At 42.7% G+C, this 27,019-nt stretch overlaps 2 protein-coding genes and 2 long non-coding RNA genes across 6 annotated transcripts in view; 2 read left to right on the forward strand and 2 right to left on the reverse strand.

Annotated features, from left to right (window-relative positions):
- The first annotated feature begins 35 nt into the window (after positions 1-35).
- LOC147754226 (uncharacterized) lies at positions 36-7,011 on the forward strand. Its single transcript, XR_015317208.1, has 3 exons — positions 36-359; positions 3,442-3,899; positions 5,724-7,011. It is a non-coding gene; the product is annotated as an uncharacterized LOC147754226 (long non-coding RNA).
- Positions 4,968-25,809, reverse strand: LOC111253762 (uncharacterized). Its single transcript, XM_022813680.2, has 5 exons — positions 25,510-25,809; positions 16,541-21,418; positions 13,976-14,045; positions 6,137-6,240; positions 4,968-5,124 (listed from the first exon to the last, which is right to left on the reverse strand). The coding sequence occupies exons 1-4, from the start codon at positions 25,717-25,719 to the stop codon at positions 6,194-6,196; spliced, it is 5,205 nt and encodes a 1,734-aa protein (XP_022669415.1). The 5' UTR covers positions 25,720-25,809; the 3' UTR covers positions 4,968-5,124; positions 6,137-6,193.
- The window catches only part of LOC147754227 (uncharacterized), a 46,255-nt gene continuing 30,277 nt past the window's right edge, over positions 11,042-27,019 (forward strand). For all 3 annotated transcript variants that reach the window (XR_015317205.1, XR_015317204.1, XR_015317203.1), the window contains exons 1-2: positions 11,042-11,174; positions 13,183-13,272. This is a non-coding gene — a long non-coding RNA (uncharacterized LOC147754227). The remainder of the gene's footprint in view (positions 11,175-13,182; positions 13,273-27,019) is intronic.
- LOC147754228 (uncharacterized) lies at positions 22,333-25,503 on the reverse strand. The gene has a single exon (XM_086975002.1). The coding sequence runs from the start codon at positions 25,480-25,482 to the stop codon at positions 23,164-23,166; it is 2,319 nt and encodes a 772-aa protein (XP_086831128.1). The 5' UTR covers positions 25,483-25,503; the 3' UTR covers positions 22,333-23,163.

Raw genomic sequence — 27,019 nt, forward strand, 5'->3', positions numbered from 1 at the left:
TATATAGTATATTTCCTCCAAGTGCTTATGAAATATAATCTACTGAGAAAATGAAGTGAAATGTTTCTTTATAATAACAATTGATAGACGTTGCAAGACAGGTTTTAATTAATCTACTAAGAAATCCTATTTTCAAGAGACGTAATCAAAGTCATGAGTCATTCTTCGAAGATCACTGGGCCTTCCAAGAGATAAATTCTCCGATCTCCAGTTCGTTATCAAATGCAGTAATTGTAATCGACATTATAATTTGGGTATCAATACCCAAAAGTTCGTCGTTGCCTATCGGAAGCCCCCTGTAGGAGATTATATTTATTTCGATGCCTGCGCTTTCACTTGGTGCATTCGAAGATCCAAAGGTACGTTTCGAATATATTTGTCAGTGGTAAGCCAGCCATTGATCTTATCATTCGTATCATATTTTTTTCGTCATTAATTCTCTTGACGACACTTCATTGCACAAGCGTGCGGTGCTTCTACAATGTGCTTCTGATAAAAGCTGATTCTTTACAAAGGTCCTTATTCAATCTTGAAAATAGTCAGATCTTTGCGATTGTTCAAATTACTCGAATGATACGTAGCGAGGGAAAGTCGTATCGTGGGCTTGATATACAGTATTTGAAGGACTGGCAAGAATCCTTGCGTAAAAGGCTCAACACCAAAATGTTTCTTATCAGCTTCTGTTTAATAAATAGAAACGGAATGAATTTCGACAAAAGAGTTTACCTCCACTTTCCATTCATCCATGTTAATGTACCATTCCGCCGAAGAATAGAAAGATCTAAGTAGAGACAGTAATTCGTCTTCGTCTTCTTGAACTTGGCTTTTAACATTCAAATTTGGCTATTCTAACTTTATTTTTCCACTTCATGATGAACTACTGTAATAATAGTTACAAATACCTTGCAAATATATAGAAGAGGTAGCAAGACATAGCTGATCACTAACATTGTTTAAAACGAAATAGATAAGCACTAGCTTTTCTAAATAAGCGCCACCGCTAAATTAGTTGAAATCATGAAGCTTGTCTGAGGAGATTCTGCATCTAGCCTCAGGCAAGCTTCATGATTCATACGTCGACTACCTCAAACGTAAACTAACTGGATAATATGTTAGTAGAGAAATATAATACAATCATTTCATTTTCAACAATGTTTTTAGAATTAATTTTTTACGCCTTCAGCGCAGCTTTGTGCATGTCTTTTTTACGACAGGAACAAGAAGTGAAATCATACATTGTCGATGCACGCAGTATTATAAAACAAAACGATAACGAAAATTTTCTACACGTACATACTACATCTGCTCACATTGACTAAGAATCTAACTGAAATTATTGTTTGGGCCTTGGCACACTAGATATTTTTTTCCAAGACTTTTCTTCTGACCTGAAATAGATTTTGAAGAATGACAAAAATAACAACAATGCCCGTACGGTGGATAAAATCTACAGGCATTCACATCGAACGCACGGGTAATAATGGTTAAGGAGATAACTAAGCAATGTCTGCCACATAATCATTTCATTGAACATCTCTTTTTATTTTTAATTTAACATAAATGTTTGAAATTCTGTCAGATGCTCAACGGGCTAGATAAAAATCTTCAAAAGCAGAAACTCAACACTAAAGGATCCCTGCTTTCAATCCTGTGAGACGCATTCGAACAGACGTTATGTTTTACCTGCCAAAAAAGCTCTTGATATAATTTATTTCGAGTGGCTAAAAGAAGAGGATAAGAAATTATGGAAGGAATATGGAGGAAAAAAATGGGTTATCGAATAACTAAGTAGTAGCAGCTGAGTTCAACGCGATAATATATTTTAGCGAAAGTTTGTGGGGGTTTAATGTGATTATTTAGTCGTTACTATTATTGCATTACATTGGGATGGGCTCGGCAATTCTACCGGAATTGTAGTTTTGTTGTGAGTTCAAGAAAACTCCTAATTTAATGATGATGTACCCATCACCGTGGGTGCACCAATGGCCAAAATCGTATTGACCTATGAAAGGAAAATTAATATTATAAATAATAGTAAATGTATGTGCAAGTTTTTATCAAACACGTTACTGACGGCTCATATTGGTAGTATTCGAGCGGGCTGCAATCAAGCATGTATTATATTGTTCAACAGAATGCTTGAGTAAGATCGTAAGTAGGCGTAGCGTATAAAAGCCCTGAACTGAATACGGCTGTAACAACGAAAGGCTCTTCGTGGTTCGCATTTCCTCCGTTCACGCTTTTTTGGCAGAATTTTTCTAACAATCAATGATACACACAAATGCAATTATCATAGAAGGCTGATCTGTTACAGTTAATCTAAAATGTAGCCGAAGGGCTGCTTGAAACAGCGACACCAAAACCATAATTGTCACATACGCATACGAACATTTCCAGTATGAATTTTATAAACGAGGTGTAGTTGTATTCAACTGGCATGCGCAGATATTCGTTTGGCCAACCATTTTCAAAATTAGCGACATAGTCCTAGGTCCCAAGCTTAAAGGTAGAGCCTTAGATATCAAGTTGATAGAGGTCTGACGAGGAAAAGGAGACGCCTACTTAACATACTGATGTGGTGGACGGTGAGCCTCCGAAGAGAGAAAAAATGCTTCCAATATGAAAACAACACCAGAAGATCAGGTAGGGAGGGTGCGTAGTAACGTCACCGTGGATCCTTCCCACGGATGCATGCCATAAGAGTCTTAGGAGCCCGAAGCTATGAAGTATCCCTGTCGAGGGTCAACCAAGGGAAAACCTTTAGGCTCAATAGCGGGCGAACATTCTTATATGCTCGCCGCCCAATAGTTCTCGATAGTCAATGGCGATTTCTGATCCAACCGCAGCAAGGAACTTGCGACATATTGTTTTATTGAGACAAGCACCGTTGGGATACATAAATAGATTTCGATGTGCTGCTTTTTTCAACTCCCCATAGGCACCTTGTATTAGCGATGGTGCAGTGATACTAAGCTTGTTTACAAATCAGAGGAATACAGAGGTGGCCTGAATTCGAATCTTATAGATTACACCCTTCTAGTAATAAACTGAATAGTAAAACTCCGAGGAATAGGAAAAGCGATAGATATAGTTCTGTTTTTTTCTCCCCTTCGTTCCTCCAAACTGCTCGTTTTGGACTTCCTATCTGAACAAAAACTTTGAAGCGACGCTAAGCGGCGGAACCAAGACTTCTGGTGAAAGAGACAGCTAAGAGTAGCCATCTAAAAGTTTGTTCAAGGGACAGTTCTATTGATATTCGCCAGTATGTTGACATAGTACGATGTATTGCTTATTAATTTTTTGAACTTAAACAGTAGAACTATTACTCATTAGATAGCAGGGTTTACCATTCAAATGAAGAATTATTGGCTTCACCCTTTACTTCTTACAGGGTTATCGAAAAATTCATAGCGAAAATGTTTGTTTTTTTTTTTATTTCAGATTTATATCGTATGTGGGCCTTTAAACATGGACTTCTGCAAGACAATCTGCGCCCTACAATAATATTATCCGATTTCGCCGTTTCTTTAAAATGCTGTTGTTGTTAAAAAGAAGATATAGGACAGATAATAAGACATATCATTCTAAAAATGCAAATAATATATGAGACAAGGGCGATATAGGGGCCTGAAGAGCTTAACGGAAAGTAGAAACACAAATGTTCTTGCTTAGTGAAAACGGCCAAAATCCGGAAATAGGTTTATCGTGGGGATTGCTATTTCTGTGCAGAATGACAGCCTATCAGATCCCCATTTATTTGCTCAACCATGTATGATTTAATGGAACAACCAACAATTCCATAATAGTGCCGCTGTCCAGTCGCACTGGTAGCCGGTTATTAGAGAGGAATAATAGCTGATGTACTGATTACAGAAGGCTCGGTTATCTGCTACCCCTGCGTAAGTACAAAGCCTGATGCCGGGGATCATGTTCGCTTTTGCACTAGCGCTTAGTAGCTATCAGAGGGCCCTTTGTCCTTGAGCTCTTTCAAGCTTTTTTAGCCCTACGCGCATGACTGTAAACTATCAACCACACGAAGCCTAAGCATTGCTGGCACATGGGCTCTTGCCGCTCCGTTTTACATTTCTGAAAGCTCTTCCCCTTCTGCATTTCTAGGGTTAGAAGTCTGAATTAACGATTGTATACACCCTTACTTTTTTCATGATTCGGCACCATCTAAAAGCGCAACGCTTCGGTTTCGTATGTTCTCAGGTATTATTTTAAAAGTTGACTTCAATGATTCAGGCCGCAGGATTAACATTACCTGTAGTGCCCGATAATCCTATCTTGACGAACACAAAAAAGGATAAGAGGACATTTCGGCAAAAAGCTCCTAACAGGTTTCCGCAGCGAAGCTCAGTAGAAAAAATCGTGCATCAACTACCTAGAAAAAATCAGCCCCAGAGATTTAGAATATATGTTTACGACCTTTTCTAAAATAAGGTTATGAAAATAAAAGAAAATTTACAACTGCCAGCGCTCTCCTATTCATATGCTCGGAAGTCTCGTAGAAATGCGCATTCGGTCACTAACGCACTAAGTTTCAACTGCAGGATTTTTTTTTATAGATTAAGACAAAAAAGGTCGACACCGCCTATTCATAGCTCCGATTTCGATCCATGCTGTAGATAAATGTATCTTTATAACCATATGGAATATGTGACACTTAATATTGTTTAATTTGACAATCAATTTTTTGCATTTTAATTTATCAGCTGCAGCTTGCCATACTCGTAACAGAAATTAAGATTTTGCAAAACGTTTGCTTGAATTAAATTGCAGATGAGCTTAACTCGTTAACTCGAAAAAGTTGAACAAACTTTTTTTTATTATGTCCGCCTTTTCTCCATACCCGTAAATACGTGAACATAATTTCAAAATAGTCAAAAATAGGTTTTTAGCCTCATTATAGAATAATTTTATCTAGAATACTTCTTCTTCAATTTACCTATAAGATACAAAACATATTATGAGTAACCAAATTTTTACAGACACATTTATTATACAGTAAGCATTATCATCCTGAAACAACAAGAAAATGTTTACTGCCCGTCCTGCCATTAAGAACTGCTTCAGACGACTGGCTCCCAGACGAAACGAAGTGTGCCTACATCCGGCTTTGTCCTAAAGCAACAGCAGAGAAAACGTCATAGAGGGATTTCAGTTCCACGTTACAAAAAAAGATTTGCGCATCGATTCCCAGTTATTTATTAGCAAAATTCCAGTTCTTCAAACGCAGCTGGTATAACTCAGGGTTCTCCGCGAGAAGAAACACGATTCGCCGGTACAACAGGATCGGCTCTCTTCCCAAACTAGGGACGCCCACAGTCGAGCCATCGAAAGATATAGGAACTATTTTTAAGGACAAATAATGGAACGAATCCCAGCTTTAACGCGAGTTCTCAAACAACTCAGATGACCAATTTATTTAAGTAACATAATTCAAACTCTCCCCATTTCAGGCATACTACATCTATATCTTTTGCACATTATTTAAATTGATTCATCTCTGTTTGGCCACTGCTTTCATGGAAATATATTTTAATATTATCGTTGAGAACCCCGTTTGTCATTAATGTGTATTGTATCACACAACAACCTTCGACCTTTTGCGAGTCAAGGCTAACGATTTACTCTCGCCGATTATTAATCACAAGAGTAGTGTAATTGTTTTTGAATTTGATTTTTTTTTTATTCACTTTTGTTTTGTTTGTTTGTTTCAGCGTTACTTCAGATTGGCTTCACGAAACGGACTATGTCTACACCTGTACTCGAACTTACTACTAAGTTTAGTGGGCAAACACCTTATAACTGCGTGATTCTCCAAAGCAGCACCATGCCATAGCTCGCGCATTATGTACCGTATGTGCCAATAAAGCAACATTATATAGTACGTCGTTAGAGTAGAGAGAGAGAGAGAGAGAGAAAGCGAAAGGGTAGAATAGAGAAACACTAAACTAGATACGACTAATCCCTTGTTTAGTTAGGTGACGTGCGGAATGACAGACACATCTTCTTGGCATAGAACTTACATTTGACATTGATATTAACGACTCATATCTCGAGTACAGGACTATATTATACATTCTTGTAGGTGAACTATTTAGTAAAATTGTGGCTACGATAAAGTTCTTACCTTCACTTAAGCCTCCAATGAACACATTAACAGCTTCGTTGTTGCCATCAGGTGAACCTACGGGTATGTCATTTCGACTTTCCTGCGGGAAACTGTGGCCGGATCTGCGCTCGAAAGACGAATTTAGGTTTGTTAATCAGTGTTTTGTCTTAAAGGTTCCAGTCGCCGTTTCGAACCCACAACTATATACGGTATTTCGAAAAGAGGCTTAATGAGAAAAATTGAATAAATTTTCCCTTCGTACTCGCTGCTTTAGGAGGATGTGCCCCTGCCAAGCCGTATTTGACATCCAGATAATTTCAACAGCCGGTTTTAGGACGAACATCGCTATTGGTTTAGCTAGATGGATTTTATAGTAATCAGTATGTTTAGTACAGAACATTCCAATATTCTTTTCAAACTTTTAGGGGCCACAATTGACAATTGACAGAAATATTAGGATCGACCGCTTAATACGCACGCGTAGTGCCGCTACGGTGGCAGAAATTCGGGGCAGGAAAAAATGTACATATATCCTTTTTATACTAAGGGCCATCGAAAGTTCCATCCTTGCGAAGTTGAATTCATCAATTTGCTCCTCGGCAGCGATTCATCGAAGATTCGATTTTTAAGATCTTATCAAGCATTGCACAATTAGCCTGCTTAGTTTTTTCTGACTATTTGTACTTAAACACTTCAAATTATACAGGCATGTTAAAACCTGTACGTCATTCATAAACAAGAACATTAGGAGCCGAATATGACTATATGGTACAGACCATTCGCACGAGCGAAGCTACTTTTCTCTTTCAAGCGTCGACGATGCTCACAGAAATATGTTGAAGGACGTTTTGTAGCCAAAGCTGTTTCAATAAAACGTTAAATAAAAAAAAAAATAGACAAATTCTATTTCAGTAAAGCGGTCCTACTTGCCACTATCGGCGCAGCGATGCGGCCTGATGAGACTGAATGAGGCAAAAGACCCCATGTATTCCCGTTTGATAGATCGGTTTCTAGCGATGATCACGCTGTAGATTTTTTCTCTTTATTATATAGCCACTAAGAAAAATCCAAATGACGAGATATTTATGGTATTACGTTTCTTAGGAATACTGTTAAAAACTAACGAATAATTTTTGAGGAATCTGACGACAGCGATCGAACTACCCTAATGGGCCTTTGAATTTCAAGTTAGGATTGCCGTCCTCTGACGACATATTCGCTCATTCTTTTCTACTTTAAAATAAACATCATCATCCCATAATAAACCATATGATAAGGATAATTTAAGCGTAACAAAAAATTCAGACGAATTATTATTATTTTCAAAAGCGACACACTTTGGTCTGTAGCTTTTTGAATAATATTCAAGGCTGATTAGATATTACAGTGGAGACTGGGGTCAGAAATGAAGAGGCCAGCGTCCTAAACACCCTTCCACAACAGCTGCTAAAATAACAGACATACAATACGTATGTTTGTGCACGATCGGCCCATTTCTTGGGTGACTGCAATTATGCTCAATCGTTTCTTCCTGGTAATATCAGTTGTCTCTTGTCAGTCATTTGGCAGGCAAGGCAAAATTTCAATACGACAAGCGCAGGGGGTTTACGGAGGTTGGGTACTATGTTTTCCATACTGCTGCCGGCACGTGGCTCTACCGTAGTCCCGAATATCAGCGTATCTTCACTCACTAGAACGACTGCACAGCATAATGGCACATCTAATGCCATATTGCCCTCATTATGGTTGGAACAACGAGGCTACCAATGATGATGAGCGCCGTTTAGTTGGCATCTGCTGTCGTTCGGACGACCTTGAACCAGCTGCGGGGTCAGGAGACACTGCCATTGCCATGAATGGCGCGCCGACCACATCGCAGCCATCAAGATGCAAAGTATTTTGCTGCTTCTTTATATGATGAAAAGACGGCCACGGTTTTAGATGATACCTACGATAGAGGCTGTGATGATAAAAGAATAGAACTATGAATACCCGCACCGGTTGCGGTTCCATGTTGGTGCTATAATAAATTTTCGTTCTATTGATAACTGGAAGCACCAGTAATTTCTTTACATTTTCTATTATATTGGTGGTGCTGGCAATCTGTAAAGAAGATAGCGACATTACCTGTAATGTAGAGACAGGCATAGGCAATTAGCACATTCGATAAATGCAGTAGATTTTGTGATTAAAATTATTTTGTTAAGTTAGTTGCTAGTGGAAACCATAACGAAAACACATCGTACCTCCGATTGCTCAACAAAGACAACAATACTTTCGCATTGCAAAATTAGAGGCCTGCAGTGGACTATTTTTTCGATTCTGCTAAACTCTCGCGGTCTTCCTTGCTTCATTAAAAACAATTAGACCTAATTTGAATCTAAGAAAAGCCTTTCTAGCAGACGATAAGTGTCACAGTGGTGCATAGTACAAATGTTAATGGGTGCCACCAAGCACTGTCCACATAGACTTTCGTAAATGAAACAATAATTGTTTTTTGCAAACTGACGCAACAGAAATTCGAGGGTAAATAATAATACCACTTGGGGGCTCAGCCACAAGTTAATTTCTCGCTTATTATCCTCATATATATTATATAGTATACAAGTACGGTGACCGTATAAGACGAACACCGACTCATGTCTATGAGGTCCCAGACTCAATTGTCAATAGAGGCTTAGCTATATGTTTTAATAAATGACTTTTTAATATCAGCAATCCGGCATCTACTTAGTGTTGGAGTCACGCATCATTAAATAACTAACATAATTACGTATAAATTGATAACGACAGTAACGTGAATCTCATTCGTTTGAATCCGGACTTAAATTTGCTACACGGTATTTTCAAACTTGTTGATATGGTGAGATTGGCTGAAGTCTCCCGGAAACACGTCACATACAACCCGTTTTTTACGCTGTCCTGTGGCCCATCTTCGCAAGCGGCACAAATGATCAGAAAACCAATGGCGGTTTTACGTTAATTTTTGAAACGTATCATTTTCCGTTCAATACAATGTTGTTTAAGTAAATAAATATTTTGGCTACCAGCACGAAGCAATATGTGTCTACGTTCGGATCTGAATCTAGTTTAATTGGAAAACATGTTACTGCCGCACTGTCACGCAGATCTCTCCAGTCTGTGCTCTTTAAAATATGTTCACGATTGAAAACATTTGTTAAATAAACAAAAAACAAAGCAGCACATCATCAAGATAGTGGAAAAATTAATAATCAGAACATTTTTTTTGCATTAGTGGCAAATATTTCTTCGTTAGGGCAAAATTAAAAATCTGTCGCCAGAGTCTTTGGCCTTCATATTCTTAGGGTGTATTTTTTTTAATTTAGCTATTTTTTTTAGAATGCAAAGGATCCAGTTTCAAACCGAGATGCGAGTTCTATTGAATATGCATGCTTGCTCTTTTCTAAGGGACTATTCGCTGCCTTGAATGACCTTTTGTTGCGGATTTTCCGCGTCGGCGTATAGTAGACTTCGACAGATTATTTCGAAAATAGTATAGGGTTTGTAAGCTATCAGCTTTAGGTAACGAAGGGTGTTAGAAATGCTGTGTATGATGTTTTTGGTGTAAAGACATCGAGCAATACCTGATATTCGAAAACGAATTTCCGGTCTCTGCCATGGTTAGCTTTACGAAAGAATCAACGCCATTTAAAACTGGTCTCACTAGCGTAATCAGTAGCGGTTTTGTGTCTGTCGATCATTTTGTTTAGCATGATGGGGTGGCTAAAGCTGTCAGCCAATAATTCATATTTTCTTGTTATTATTAATGGCGTTAGTAGTACTAGTCGTCTGCTATGACCGTGGAATAGCGATGGAAAGGGTGAAACGATACTTCGATTAACAGAAACTAATACATCACCGATGACTATAAATGTGTTACGTATTCACGCGCTAATTAAACAACAGTTTAGTCGATGTTTCTGAGGCTGACGATAAAAACAATCGGGTTAATACTGTTCAACCTTTAAACGGGTAATGCACCGTTTACGTGTGAGATATTTTTCACATCTGAATGAATATATGACTGATTAAGAACTAATTAGAAAATAAGTCTACAGTATTAGGTGAATTGCACTATTAGTACATAAACAGCCAAATTGCACCTTACTGTGACGTAGGTCAACAATGCGAATAATATTGAGCTATTTTCGTCCTTAGCATTATCCCTATCTTCAAACGTCCCATAGGACAAGCGTTGTGGTCGTCGATAATTACATTCGTCTATTGAAGCCTATCATCCGAACGTATCTTTCTTTACAGCAGATAGCGGAGTACGGCAGGCAGAGAGTCAAGCATTTTACGTTCATCTAGCCTCTTGCCAGCTGCTACTTAAAAAATATAAAGATTACCATATCTTAAGGACTACGGCAGACAATAGGTCTTTGTTGCAATATCATTTCGTCCGTATTATCTAGCGAACTTCCACGTCGTCTGTAGCAGTTTTGCCATTGCGAATATAGAACGTTATACACGCGCATCGTACAGAAAACGTCGTAATCTGCGAAATGCGCAAGATCATTCCCCAGTAATAAAAACGATGGCCACCCGCAATCGCTTCTATTACACAATATACGATATCACTATTCTCTGTGATGTTCAGCATCTGTCTGATAACGGCTTCTTCTCGCAGTTATTCTATTGCTTTTCTATGTGTGTCATGATAAAGGCTATCATGCCGTAACGAAGTCACCACAAAATTTGTAAGCAGAACCACTAGCACTGTTCGCGTAATTAAAATCAACCATACAAGCGTAATAATACCTGACAGGTACTGCGTTCAGTTGGTAACGCTTGTTCATCAGCGTCGACTATGACCTCTTGCTGGTGTTGCGCATATTGGTGGGAAGTTCCTAGTTTAGGCCTAACTGACATACCAGCAGCTAAAATCGGTCGTAAAATGTCTTTTTCCAGCTTGTGAGTTCGAGGCCGGAGCAATCTCTCTTAGTAGCGTATGCCAATAGGGTGAAAAGATACGTGAACACCTCAGGCGCTTAGCGGACATGGGCACACAATAACCGTTTCAATACTCTTGCAGGTTAGATTTTTTTAAATTCGATCACTTTTTTTCTTTGTTACCTTGCTATGAGGTCGTACCGACCACAGATAGTTGAAAGTCGCGTTCGATAAACGCTGTTAGTTGTTAACAACTTGTCCACAATACTACTAAGGGTCGATGTGTGTCTATGCAAGCCAAATGCCTTGGGAAATGGTCGCGTTGGGACGGCAGTGTTTTATTTGGGCGTCCTGGTGATAGCAGTGTTGCAGATGGACATCTGCTTGAAACAGCTTCACGGAGATATTTCTCACAAAAAAGCACTTCTCCACAAACGAACAAAAGCGGGATAAACGGCTGCCAAGGCGAGATATTTCTTATCCACTAAAATATAGGAAATAGAAATACTAGAATAAGAAAAAGCATAAAATAGAAACGAAGACGGCTGGCTAAGCTGCGTTGAAGTTGCATGTCTTGTTACACACTGCCGGGCTCTATGTTCAACAAAATTATAATGTCACTAGCCATATGCCAACTAACACAACGTAAAACACGCGTTCAAGCCATTGGGTTTTTTGCAGCGGTAAAAATGATTTTTAGTTCAGCCTTAGTGTATAATATGAAACGATTCAGACTAGCGACATTTGTTCGTGATAGAACACCATTTTTTTAAGCTATCAGAATGGTGCCTTCCGAAGTCACAACGTACATAGTGCGATGCAGGAAGTGTGACGAAAACCTGTGTTGTGATTATATTAATTCTATATGCGACGAAATAACTGTTGGCCTGTGTCCGAGCGTTAGGTTCGATGTATTAAAGCTATGTTTTGGAACCTAATTTCCAACCATACTGTGTCACAAGCTATCAGGTTTCTTATCCTTGTCGGAGTGTAAAGGTGAATGAACCAGTAGCATAATGGGCGCGGCGCGATATCAATCTAATAATACTCAATTTCGTTTAGGTATCATAAAATAAATGTGCCTGTTCGATACTTTACGACGGACACCGTGGTCAATATCTTTCAATCGCTAAAGGAAAAGTAACTGATGAGTTTCAGACGTATTTTTTCCCGTGTGAAAGTAGTGTAGACTGTTATGCTTCATTGAGTTATTGTTTTAAATTGGGCGCCTCTATTCGAACGATGAGCAATTTTGGCGATTCAAAGTGTCATCGAAAATATCTAACCAAGGCATATGGGATAGGTAAACAGGGCTCCTCCACATACAAGCAGTAAAAATAATAGAATACTCTAATACGTCATCAAATATTAACGACCTAAGCGGAGCAGGCGAAGAAACAATCAATTCAATCTCGATACTTTGCATAAACCTATAAAATATGCACTCCGTACGATATTATTAGTACTTAAACCGTCTGCTCAGATCGTGTATGGGAGTTACATGATGTGTCCCGGATCAATACGCAGCCCACAAGGCCCCTTCCTGAAAATAGTACCCAGCCTCTTTCCGGTAAAGATAGCACCAACAACATCGTACAACACTTGGTCACATTGGGAGAAGCTGCTAGTCACGCAGCATGTATCTGCGGACAAGGGCAAACCTGTCTTTCGAGAAAAGATCTTCGGCTCTTATCTGCTTTCGAACGCCGCTATTTACTGTAGTGCTCCGCAAAGAGCACGTAGCGCTCGAGACACTCAGATAGCGATAGTTCATAAAATCCTTCGATATTAATTCGAATACGAACCCAGTTAGTTGCCGTGATGGAAAAATACGTAGAGAACAGCTACATAGCCACTAGATTTTCAGCTCGTGACTTCCATCATTGGCTTTGCACAGTAACCGGTTACCACGATCGAAATTCTAGCTCTTTTTTTTTTTTGACTCGTCGTGCTCCTGACAACGAGATGCAAACGATAACGTCATAACAGGGTTAACAGTATTGAGTCTTTGATACGCCTCAAATCGATCTGACTTGTAGGAACATTTAGCTAGTATATACTTACCAACTTAAAATGAATATAAGTTCGTCAAATAATACTGTCGATGCTTTCTATCATCCTTCAACATTAATCACATTTTTTCTGCACAGGTGGTGTAGTCTGATTCCTGATGACATGCCTCCGGTCATGTAAAAAAGCATGCACTGCTACAACTTTCCTGTGTTATTGTACATTATGCTGTAAGTATGAAGAGGCTCTCTGTTCGTAACTGCTTTTACTTTTATGATGATTAAAATAATACTTTCAGCCTTAATGCACTGAAGGGTTCAATAAACAATGATCAACATGGTTTTATAAACGAAAGGTCCACTTCCGCAGAATCGGTCAATACAGAACAGGACTGATTGTGGTACATAAATCGATAGCAGTATCCTCACGCATTTAACAGAATTCTTCAAATTGATCAAGCAAGCATTTGAGCTCGCTGGAACAATTCTCACATGGAGTGCCATATGACAAAGAAACTGGGCTTCGCAAGATTGATACGCGGGTCTAATGCCGAACGCGGAATCACTAATATTTCTAAAAGTTTTTCCAAACTTCAAGAGTGATTGATTAGCCTCTGGTCATACGCCCGAACGATACTTGCCGTGGAAGTACAGCCAAAGCGACGTGCAATAAGCAATGTATTTTTTTTTCTATATGGAACATAGCAATGATATGTACATATCTCAGAAATACACTTTAAGTAGTATCTATAGATAATCACTATCTAAATTTGAGAAGTGACATGGTTTACTATTATATTTCTCTTCGCTATAAATCAACTCGTAATTGCTCCAAAGGAGCCTTCAAAGTAAACAAAAAGAACTGTACATAACTGGAAGTGATATAGATACAAAAATGCAATTGTGATAGATGTCATTTAAAGGTTCTACTCACCCGAGGTTGCGATGGACCTGATAGACCTTGAACTGGAGGCTACTTGGGCTATTTTGTCGATTGGCACTGCCTGCAACCATCGCACATATTCTTAATGTCTACATATATACACATACATACTAATTTTTAATGTAATAAAGATTCAACCAATTTATGTACCAGATTTATGGGAAAATTTAGGCCAATTTATTTATCCCACTACATCTTCTTTCGCATAACATTGGTGTAGGTTGGAGTTGACATGCCTTTTGAGGATCGCGTCAGCAGAAAATTGACCTTATAGAGATAGATAGGCGTCTTAAAAACGCTGTAGCTCATGTCGGGTAACAATATTTGTAATATTCAAATCATTTGGGAGGAAATCATTTGGTTTTTCTTTGCCTGGCTTTCCTTTGCCTATCATGGCTAGAAACAACCCACCCCCTAATATTTCACTGGATAACCAAGATGCAATTTTAAAAACAACTTATCAGAATGAAAGACATCCAGCTCATTACCATGTTGTGCACCATTCGAACGTTCACGATTGTCAGATAGTTTCTGATGGAAACGTCGGCAGCGAAAAAGTAGTGGATGTCGCTCGTGTTCGCGGTTGCTCGCATAAAAGTGACCGAGCCTCGTTCTTATACTACAGGAAATACAACGTCAACTTTTGATTTGTCTCAGGCCAGAAAAAAGAATGTGTGTATTATGTGAAAGGAAAGTTGGTCTGGCGTAGTCGCCATTTTAGGACCTGACGTAGGTCTTCGTAACAGGAAGAAGAATGTAGGGGATTCTTGATAGAAGAAGCGCAGTACTGGAGGTACGGAATGCCCCAAATGTTTGAGTTACCGAATTGTAGCTTGTATCGCCAGATGATAACAAGTATGCTTGCCTATTAGTTGTACAAAACTAATGATGGGGCTTTTTTTCTTTACGTTCATCATGATCAGACGAAGAAAGCTGCAACAACCACGTCGTTTTTTGCTAATTGCTCTGTCTGAGGCAATGCTTAATAGCGTCAACTGAAACATATACTATCTATTATTATTATTGCACATATACGTTAATGCAATAAACAATACCTGGGGAAGGAAGTCTGCCGATAGGCTGAAGACTGCTAAAACTCTATGTGCGTATTGTTGTTATTGGCATTGCTCACTTTCCTCCAAAACAACCTATTGCAAAACTTACATTTATTACTGCATCTGCGAGATAGCACAAACGAACGAAGGTTGCCGATTCGTTCTAGTCATAATAAATCTAGACAATTACCTATCCGACGTCTGTTTCCACAGTTCGCAACACTTGCTTAGGTATTTGTAGGCAGTGGCAAAACGAAGGGCCTGCCAAGGGAGGCCCATTGAACAAATTGTTCAGGCATGCGATCAAACATGAAGTGTGAAAAAAGGCTTCAGCCTTCCTTGAAAGGTAATGAGGAGAAAAGAGGAAATTACATAAGGCAGACTCACGAGCAGTTAAGATAGTCGACGTAATATATATAGTGTATGGATACTATTTAATCGGCATAAATGACACAAATTTATTGAAATGTATTGGTCTATTTGATAAAGTATAGAATTATTCAGCCAGGGTGTTGTCAAGACGATGTGTACCAAAGGCATACGTGCAATTCAACAATATGATGATGACCAAGCCGAACAATATTATTATCTATAGCTCATTACTATTCATTCGTACCCCCACTTGTAGTTTATCGTGTTAACTGTATTGTACCTACTAGAGAAGTTATGCCTAGTGGTAAGCGTTCTGGGGCACAAAAATGTGTTTTATTCTGATGTACACTATGTTTATGTTCAGGTAAATTTGATTTGAAATCTAGAATACTATGGACGAAACATCCATCTTAATCTGAGAACATCTTTCTTAACCCATTTATACTATTCGATTTGTACTCCACACTATGTTCCGCAGCGAGAAGTTCCTCCTGGCCAGAACCCCCCATTCCTCTTCGTATATCGAAATGGCAAAAGCTTGGTCATTGTACATCAGTACGTTCTGACAGCTTGTTTGCTGCCTATTTATTCATTTAAAAAGATGCGTTCTGTCAATAGGATCCTGTATCTCATCACTTATCTTTTGACCGATAATGCAGGCGGAGGGGGCGTGTTAAACATCGATTAAACGTCATATAGTTAATTCGCTACTCATTTGTGCGCCTAAGTTCATACAGAAATGGTAGGATGATGTTCCGAACACTGCAAAGACAAGATATCTTCACCTCAGACATACTCTATTTTGTTTAGACCGGATACGTTACGGCCGCAGGGTCTTTCTCCAGTGTTGGGTATTCGCTATCCTGCAGCCTGAATAACATAACCGCCGGCTTTTGCTCTTTGTACATGGCACCGATTTTTTCATGCAATATGTTTTCTGGTATAAAATGCGTTTCCTTTGTATAAGTAAAGTTTGGTCGATATAAAACCAAGAATCACTTAGTACGGAAACTTAAGTGCAAAACCATCCAATGTGAAATACATCAAAAGGCATTTAGTTGTATGAGCTGCTATAAAAGTTAAATCCTGGCAGTGTTTTGTCAGTAAGCTTCGTATCGCGTACACTAACCTGAGTGGTTGGTGTTTCAAAATCTTCGAAATCGCTGAGATCGTTACCATAACTGCCTGAACCTCCGGGCGTATTAAGCGATATCGTTGGGGAAAACACGTTTGATGGTCCTGCCAAAGGTTTGTGTGGAGCTCCAGAAACCGGCACGATGTGGGGAAGTGCTGGTGCTGACGTCGGAGACGAGGCTCGTAATGGCACGATTTGTGGCCTAGAGGAAGCTTTGTGCAAATTAGCGGTTTGGCGTAGTGCTGAAATTGTTTGATGAGGAGACGGAGGGATAGTATTTGGGCTTTGTTGGGGCACAACCTGCGGTTGAGGCGATGCTAAGGTTACTTTAATCTGAGGGCTCAGGTCTAGACTGCTAGGGACTGGATACCCTTGAATGGTATTTGCTTGGACTCCAAACGAAAAAGTCGGAGCATCTGTCTGTTGATTTGCAGGTTGCGAAGTCGAAAGAAAAAGAGGTATCCTTGTCTGACCCATACTGGTGGGTATGGGTGGGCGGCGAACGGTAAGGTTCTGAGCTGTAATTGTTCGCGCGACCCCTGTCGGCGCCGTAGGTGCAGGGGCTCCCCTGTGGGTTGTCTGTAAGAAGGGACGACTCGTGGAAGACGGACCTTCTTGTGTTTCTTTGAGGTAAACGATTTGTGGAGCAGGAGCTGGTTTTTTATGATGGGTTGGGTCTGGTGGAGGTGTTGGGTGAATGCCATAGAGGCCAGGTGTTCCACGCACCGAGCTAATGACGCCAGATTTGGTGCGCACACGCACCCCTGCTGGCACCAGTTCTGGTAGCATTTCTTTGGCCGGGGCTATTTGGTAAGCTTTAGGTATCTCCCCATGGTCAAATCCATATCCTCCGATTCGCATAAAACTGAAAGAGTTTCCGTTTGTCGGTGAAGTCCGCTCAACGGAAGAAGTAAGGGCAACAGGTTTAGATGATTGTATATTTTTGCTAGTAAGATGTGAAACCAGGGGAGATATCGGCTTATTTTGACCAGATATGTGAACTGCTTGGGAATCTCTAGGTGTTTGAGACTCAAGAAGTTCCCGCGAGTTGGAATCCGTATACCGGGTAGATGTTAGTTCACTTGTTTCAGTATATGGAAGTCGGCTGATCGGACGCGCTGGCTGCTGAAGCGTATGAGGAGCGTTATAGGTAAACGTAGCCGGGACGCTATCTCTTTCTATTTGCGGATTAAGGGGTACGGAATCCGCCGACTGAATATTAAGGAGTGGCGTAAAAGCATTAATGCGGCCAGGGCCTACAGCCTCAATCGGAGTAGGCAGGCGTCCGCTAGAAGGGCTACCTGCCTCCAAAAGAACACGTGACGCTTTGTGAGCAGGCTTTAATGGGATGCTAATCCTTTGTATAGGGTGGCTAAGCGGAGCAATTATCGCTGGTCGGGTATCAGAACGGGGCTTAAGACCATTATAGCGATCAGGACTGTCTGGCCCGATTGGGCTAAACAAATTTTTTTCTGGTTCTAATTGAGAAGTTGACGTATTATTTGTCGTATAGGCTGTCTTCGATGGAACTCTAAATCTCTCTTTCGGCCGGCTAAGCTGAATAGTGATCACAGGTTGGACATCGATATGGGAGTTTACATTTTGGTTAGGTCCTAGGGTTTCGTAAAGCAGCGTTAACGGCTCGTGAACGGATTGAAGTGGCGGGACAGTTAACGTTGGTAGAGTTGAGTCGACTGTGAAAGGTTTGTCGTGAGTTGTAATGGAAGATGGAACGGCAGTGGCAAATTGTGGAGTTTCAAAGCTTGTTACGATTGTTTTAGGACTAATTGCGGCTGAATTTAGAGGACGACGTTGGGCTGATGCCTGAAATGTTGACCTTTGCGAAGCTCTTTGACTGGAAGGTAGCTCATTAATAACAGATACTATTGGTACTCGATCAGCCACTTGTCGTGATATGCTATTTGGCTGGGTAGGTTTCCTGCCAGCGTCGACTGGTCCCTGAAGAGGTGCTTCTGCGTTGACTGTAGTTGCAGGAGATACAGGACCAGCTGCAGCATACGTAAATGGCCGAATTCGTTGGCCGAATCGAGGCGTAGACAACGGAACGTCAGGGGTGGGTCTGTTAGAAATCGAAATAGTTGTGTGCGGTACTGTCTGAATAACTTGAGGGACGGGGGCAACATAGCCAGTTCGAATTGGTTTAACTGAACTCACAGTAGGCATCTGAAGTCGAGTCGAAGCTTGACGGTAAGCCGAAGAAGTGACTTGAGGATTAGGCGGAGAAACTGAGTCAACCGCAGCAACTGTCTTGAGTTTAGGGTTTTTTTCAGAAAGTGTGATTGAGCTTTGAACTAATGGTTTGTAAGCGGGTCTTCGGCGACGGGATGGTTGAACTGTGCGTCCTGATGGTATCACATTTATAGGTATGCCAGACACAATTTGCCCAGGTAAAGGTAGCGTCGGTTTGGGTTCTGTAATTTTAGGGACTTGGTACAACTGTGTTGGTCGCGATACCTGAATGGAGGGTGGAGATTGGAGCCCGGGCATGGTATTTAATGTAGACTGTGACTGCGGAAATCTAAGGGAAGAAACGGGGCGGGCGGATGATATTGTTGTTCCACTGGTCGGACTGATTGCAATCTGTTGGTATTTAGGATTCGATCTAGGACGGCCAAAAAACTCTTCGATAGGAGCCGGGCGTGACACTTGAGTGAGAACAGGTGATTGAATAACATGTATAGGTGTTTTTGTCTCTTGATCAGGCTCGCGGATCGAAGACACATAAGAAGGCTTCGGGCCAATATCTTTTCTGGTCAAAGGAGACGTACTAACTTGTGGAGTAGCTGGTGTAACCAGCTTTACGTTAGAGTCGGGACCGGTAACTTGTTCCGCAGAGCCAGAGCGCAAAGCCGAAATTGTGATAGGCGTCAGTGGAACATCATCACCTGTGCTTACTTGTTGGAGCGGAAGGCTTGAATCGAGTGAGATATTAGCATGCGGCCTAAGTGAAGGCAATTTGGCGTCGTTTGCTTGTTGGTAATTAGGAGCAAATTTAAGGCCGGCAATCAAATGTTTTGCGGGACTAGCTCCGAAGGTTTGAATAGGGCTAACTCGTTGAGATTCATTAGCAGAAGACGTATCGTGAATGGACGAGACAGTTGCTTGTCTTCCGGGCAAAAGAGGCCTAACCGGTTCTTGGTAAGCGAGTTTTGTAGTTAAATTGACAGCTGATTGACTTGCAGGTACTAAACGTGAAACTTTAAAGGCTTTGGGTGGCTGAATAGCAAGTACAGGAACTGGAATCTGTTGAACAATGAGCGGGTTTACCGGCGCAACGGGAACAGCTGTTTGTACTCTTGGAACGGGCGCTTCACTAATTGCATGGCCTGGCTGTGAAGGAACAGTTTTGGGTGGTTGGTTCAGGTAGACGATTTCGGGAGGTTGCACTGGACGAAGTTTAGCATGAGTGGGATCCGGAGGTGGAGTAGGGTGAATGCCATATAGGCCTGGTTTGCCTCGCACAGATGTAATTATGCCGGATTTTGTTCGTACTCGTACTCCTGCCGGCACCAATTCAGGTAACATCTCTTTAGCTGGAGCCAGCTGGTACGTTTCCGGTATATCGCCGGTATCAAAGCCATAGCCGCCGAGTCGCATGAAACTAAATGAATTTCCGTTGGGGGACGGCGTTACCGCAGGTGATCTGAGGGGGGGAGGTGAAGCCGCGGATGTCCCAACGGGGTGTTGTATATCTATTTTAAGTGCGGGGGCAGACACGGGCCTTGCAGAGTCAGTCGGAATGAGCTGTTTCAGACTAACGGGCGAAACGGTAGTCCCAGACGAAATCGCTGAAAGCTGAATAGGCTTACTGGGCAGATCAGGAGCAGTAGACGGTGTTGAAACTTCTGGGGCAATAGGTGAGGATTGACTTTCAATGTGAGAAGTTACTTCAGCATTTCTTTGTGGGACCATATTTTGTCCTACTACTGGCACAGCCGCCACAGGCGGAATCGGATTTGCATTGTACACTGTGACAATAGGAGTTTCTAACGCTGGAAAAGGAGCAGACACTATGGGAAAAGCAGTAAGGTTTGTGGGGCCGTTGTGGGCCCTAACGACACTCATCCCCTGTGAAACTTTCGGGATTAGCTGTTTGGTGCCAGAAAGCATAGAAATTACCGTAACAGGTTTAGCCCTACTTGGGGGAACAGGTTCAAGCTGAGATACTGAGAAGGGCTCAATCCGAGTGGCCGTCGTGGGTCCACCAAATTCATCTTTAACTGAAAGTGTTGCTGCACCTGGAGTCGTCGTCGATAGCTCTACCGGGACAGTGGATGGATGCAGAGGTGGAGGCACAGGAGAAAGATCTAGGGGCTCTGCTGCAATTAATTCAGCATGGGTTAACCCAATTTTTACATCGGAAGTATTTAGGCCAGAAAGAGGTTTTTCGGGGATTGTTGGACCTACTCCAGGAGGAGCGTCAGAGACAATATTAAGCTTATCAGGGAAAATTTTTGCAGACGTAGATGGAACAACAGCGATAGGTGTTGCCGAAATAGTAGGCTCTCTTGCGGGTATCGCGGGCGATGTTGGTACTTGGTATGTTTGTGATAATCCAGTATTGTCGTCAGGTGACAGAATAACCGGATTTACGTCGTCTCGTGGTTGTACTACCTGCTGATCAATTGTAATCAGCGGAACCCGTTCAGTAAGCCCGTCATGGTCAAGTAATAGTGTAGCTACATCTACTTGAGGTTTTTTTTTCTTGCGTCGCCTTTGAGAACGAATGGTCGATGTTGGAGGTGAGGTAGGCTTTAACGCAGCGGTAGAGAATTCAGTCGGATGTACCGACGCTATGGGAACGACTACTCCGGCGGGCGACTGAATGTCGACAGGTCTGGCCTGTTCATCCTGTTGAAATTAATAGACAATAGTAAGATATCTAAAAAGAAATGCAAAAAAGAATGAATTTGTTCGTGCTTACAGAAGTTTAGCGTGATAACAATTATAGAAAGCGAATAAAACGACGTATATAGTCAGAATAGGCGCCAGGAGGTTTGTTGTGCTCTAATCTAAAATACTGGAAAGGGGTATAATTTGTAGCGTACATGACAAACGAAGAGAAATAGATTCACTCTGTTTTGGTAAAATCTACCTTGCTGTGGTTATCACAGCTCCGCTGGTGCAACATCTGCTCTCTGCTTAATATATTTCAATGTCGATCTTCAGTTGCACGTAAGCTTTTAGTTATTGCACTAGTGCAAGTTATTAGAAATTGCACAAACGTAATACATTCAAAGGAACTGTCACATAGTTAAAAGATATATAAAAAAAAAATTGTACGTGCATATAGAAACCAGCAGGAGAGGTGGGCTAGCCTGAGATCTGTAAACTGTAATATCTGTTAAGCAAATTAAGCAAACCAGCGAAGATATTTTTTCAATCGACGAAGGTCGAGTCATGTCTTAAAAGGGCAGTAGTGCTGTTCAAATCGGGATATTTAGTTCGAGACAACTTCTCCTATATTTATGTACAAAACGTCGTGAATTTCACATATTCTATAATCTTAAGGTGTTGTGCTTGTTAATGTTAAGTCCCCCGTTTCAGCTGAGCTGACGTTTAGCATTTATATTTATACTTCAAGCCATTATTTTTATATTCTTTTAAAATGTTTACGGGTGGTTACGTGCAAACTTTGCGATGACTGTCCTTATGTTTGAAAATTATGTAAAACATTATAAGTTATGTAATACATTTTTAACTTTAACTATAAAGAGGTGGGTACTGTAGCTATGCTTTACAACGAAAGAAGGAAGAAACGATGGTTGACGATGGGCCAGAAAAATAGCGGGAAGTGCTTTCTTTGGCTCCGGATTTAAAGAATTGATTTTTTAACATCTATGCAGCTGTGTTTGCTTGACTCAGTCGATCGAAATGCTACGCGACCTCGCTAACACAAGACTTCCGTACCTGTGGCCAAGTGTTCATGAGTCCTTTGATCAGGAACCCGTCTTTTTTGTCTCCAACTCGTTTTATCATATGCTGGTTTCCCATAACGTGTTTTTCTTTCCTGTGTTTAACTCTAGTTGCTACTAATATATTACGTAGCTGAAGAGGAACATAATATAAAAGTTTTACGACTAAGACGTAACGTAGTTTACACGGAAATTTGTAATATCAGTTTTATCTGTGTCGTTTATTAATAAGTTTAGTCACTTAAAAGATATAACTCGAATTAAGATACTAAAGTGACCTATGGAGCATGTGAGATTTGACGTCATAATCGACGGTTTATTACCGGATTCATGTTCGTTTTGCGATGTTTTTGATGGCGTACTTTCACTGATGGATTCTGACTTCTTTTAACAAAAGTAAACTTGGAAAATCTTGTGCTAGTGATATGTGTGAACTGTGCATTAACTTAATGATTCGATCGATCTACACTATGGATCAGTAATTTACAATAGGCTATGTGTTTCGGATGGTGCTTATGTTATGTCTGAACTTGTGATTGTTCTATTTGGCGTTCGACAAATTAGCAGTGTAACTATAACATCACAACCGAGCACTTATAGGGGGATATACTTGGGTCCCGAGGAACTTAAGTACTATTTCACTGTCTAGTTTTTAATCTGTCCGTTGTAATGTGTCTACAGTCAATTATTACTCCTCAAAATCATCGAAAGTATTAGCATAGCTGCCGCCTCCTCTTTGTGGAGCAAGTGGTCGGGGTGCAGGGCGGGGCGCAATGGGCCGAGAAGCTGGGGCGATTGGTCGTGGGGCTCCTGGTTTATCAGTTGGAACACAGCCTGCTCCGTCAGTTCCTTTAGAGCCTCCGACCCCCCCAAATCCTGCAGGACCGCAAGAAGGTTGTGAAGCTGGCCTGAGTGCAGGAGGTAGAGCTGGCCTTGGGGCGAGTGGCGGTACCGGTCTGGGAGCAAGCGGTGGTAGTGGTGCGCGGGCAGGAGGTGGCACTGGCTTGGGAGCAGCGGGCGGCGCTGGCTTGGGGGACAAAGATGGCGCTTGTTTGGGGACAAAAGGTGGCACTGGCCTAGGGGCTGAAGGTGGCGCTGGCCTAAAAGCAGGAGGTGATGTTGGCCTGGGAGCAGTAGGTGATGCTGTCCTGGGAGCAGGAGGCGATCCTGGCCTAAGGGCAGGAGGTGGTGCTGGTCTGAAAGCAGGAGGTGGCGCTGGCCTAGGAGCAGAAGGTAACATTGGTCTGGGAACAGAAAATGATGTTGGCCTGGGGGCGGGAGGTAGCGCTGGCCTAGTGGTAGGAGGTAGTAGTGGCCTGGCAGCAGGAGGTAGCGCTGGCCTGAGGGCAGGAGGTGGCGCTGGCCTGGGAGCAGGAGGTGGCGCTGGCCTGGGAGCAGGAGGTGGCGCTGGCCTGGGAGCAGGAGGTGGCGCTGGCCTGGGAGCAGGAGGTGGCGCTGGCCTGGGAGCAGGAGGTGGCGCTGGCCTGGGAGCAGGAGGTGGCGCTGGCCTGGGAGCAGGAGGTGGCGCTGGCCTGGGAGCAGGAGGTGGCGCTGGCCTGGGAGCAGGTATACAACCAGGACCACCGTATCCTCCAAGTCCACAGGCAGGTAGAGGTGGTGGCCTGGGCGCGCCAGGTAATGCTGGTCTAGGGGCAAGAGGTGGCGCTGGCCTGGGCGCGCCAGGTAACGCTGGTCTAGGGGCAAGAGGTGGCGCTGGCCTGGGAGCAGGAGCTGGCGCTGGCCTGGGGGCAAGAGGTGGCGCTGGCCTGGGGGCAGGAGGTGGCGCTGGCCTGGGGGCAAGAGGTGGCGCTGGCCTGGGAGCAGGAGCTGGCGCTGGCCTGGGAGCAGGAGCTGGCGCTGGCCTGGGGGCAAGAGGTGGCCTGGCCTGGGGGCAAGAGGTGGCACTGGCCTGGGGGCAAGAGGTGGCACTGGCCTGGGGGAAAGAGGTGGCGCTGGCCTGGGGGCAAGAGGTGGTGCTGGCCTGGGAGCAGAGGGTGGCGCTGGTTTAGGGGCAGGTAATGGGGCTGGCTTGGGGGCAGGTAATGGAACTGGCCTAAAAGCAGGAGGTGGTTGTGTCCTGGGAGTAGGTGTGCAACCAGGACCACCATATCCTCCCGGTCCACAAACAGGGCGAAGTGGTGGTCTAGCGGTTGTTGCTCCTCCAAAGTGGCTTACTGCTTTTGGACCAAATTGATCTTTTTGTTGATCACGGGATACGCCAACCTCAAAATCTTCAAGATCGTTTCCATAACCGCCACCACCAATGGGTTTTAGGGAGGCAGGACGGGGAGCCGGCGCAGGACGGGGAGCCGGCGCAGGACGGGGAGCCGGCACAGGACGGGGAGCCGGCGCAGGACGGAGAGCCGGCGCAGGACGGGGAGCTGGCGCAGGACGGGGAGCCGGCGCAGGACGGGGAGCCGGCGCAGGACGGGGAGCCGGCGCAGGACGGGGAGCCGGCGCAGGACGGGGGGCCGGCGCAGGACGGGGAGCTAGCGCAGGACGGAGAGCCGGTGCAGGACGGGGAGCCTGTGCAGGACGGGGGGCCTGTGGAGGACGGGGAGCCAGCACAGGACGGGAAGCCGGTACAGGAGCTGGTGCAATGGGCCTGACGGCTGGGATGGGTTTAGGCGTCGGTGGAGGCCCGTAAGCCGGGGTAGGTTGAGACACTTGTAAAGGGGGAGATGGATGGGGTGCGAGCACAGACCGAACAGGAGTAAAGAGAGGACCACAACTAGTATCAGTGGTCTCTAAACCTCGATATTCACCTGGTCTGCAAGGAGTTACCAAGTTAGGACGTGGAGCTGGTGCGGAGACGGGCTTAGGTGCTAAAGGAGGGGGCACGTTAGCAGGCGCAGAAGCTGATGGAGGAGGTCTGGGAGGTGCCCTGAGTGTAGGAGGGGCGGGAATAGGAGCACAATGAGCAACATCACCTATTCCACCTTGTTTACTGACTCCGCCGGGTCCACAAACGGGTTGGGGAGCAGACGCAGGAATAGACATAGGTCTGGGCGCAGGCTGGAACGTTACCTGGGGCTGAGGTGCTAAAGCAGGTAGCTGTACAGTAACAGTTCCTGGCTTAGCCGATGGAGCTGCAGGAGGCACATATCCAAAATCATCGTCATCATCAAATGTCGGCCGAGCATACTGACCCTCAACAGAGTCAGTGGACACAGTTGCAAACACGATTAGTAACGCCGTCCATACGAAAGGCGTATTTCGTAAATTCATGATCACCATGCTCCGCTGGTGATCTGCGCTGATTTTGAAATATTGTCTATGACGACACCACACACTGGCATCGCCACAGACTCAAATGAACTTTAATCTTATTGACGCTGCTCTTTTATAAGATACGTAGGCAAGTACGCGTGTGAGCCGGCAACCCGAATATACAACGGCGGAGGCAGACAAGCAGCCGCTACCGTATTTGCGTTGGTTTATCCAATCCTTCGCCCCTTCTAAAATGCTGCATGGGGGCAAGGCAGAACGCCTCCTCGGAGAGGGATATACAGCGGGCGTCCAGATACAAGTAGAATAAAGATGGACAGAAAACAATCCAACGCGCTAATAGTGACAGCATCGGCAGGAATGCGATGTGTCGCACTTTGCGTTATAGACCTCGCATCTTTGTATAGCTCATATGATAACAATGTACTTTTAAAAACTAATTTCCGTGAATATCGTGAAAAACAATCGTCGCCGAAGCTGCCATGTCTTAAATTATAACTTGCTGCTGACTTGTCATACCTTTTAGAACAATTAAGTAATATTGTGCACATTTACAGAACGATTGCAGATAGAATCATACAATTTGGTCAGAAATAAACATATTGTCTTGAATTTGGGATTCAAATTTTAAGTAATCCCGATTACTATTAGTTTTAGAGACCCTGATGCCTATATATAACGTGTTTATGAGCTTCTTTAACATCGAAACTAACAAAGAAAATACAAGGCTTATTATATATACATATTAAAAATAAGGAATTCGTAACAAGATACTCTTTATTACTAGATATAGTATAAACGCATTAAGATAAGTTGTTCCTGTGACCATCGTCAGTTGACGTGCTTACGTATTTGCTTAAAAAGTGAACTTAGCCCATTTATAAGGCTTTGGAGGATGTTTGCCTCATATATAGGTACTTCATTTTCTTAGACTATGATTGCCTTTAAGCTTTTGCCATAGGACTAGAAAACAACGTAAACACACAATAAAACTATCGCCATAAGTATGACGAAAGACGCAAACGCTTTTCCATTATATTAAGCTTCCTATAGCAACCTAACCTTGAGTCTTCAAAATGATTCTCTTTTCACAATCGCCGGTTAAAAATGTGGAGCGTAGCAACTGTATATTTTTAAATAAATTCGTACAAAAGACTTTTTAAACCGAAATCGGGCTTGATAGTTCTGGGTCCTTCAAGTTCAATTGTAATCACATACATAAAACGTGTCGTTAGACGGATCTAAATACAATGCGTCAGCGTTGTCCATAACGCATATTGCGCATTACGGCTTAGCTTTTCAAATTCTT

This window comes from Varroa destructor, unplaced genomic scaffold, assembly GCF_002443255.2.
Source record: "Varroa destructor unplaced genomic scaffold, Vdes_3.0 BEIS01000007.1, whole genome shotgun sequence".
Lineage (NCBI taxonomy): Eukaryota > Metazoa > Arthropoda > Arachnida > Mesostigmata > Varroidae > Varroa > Varroa destructor.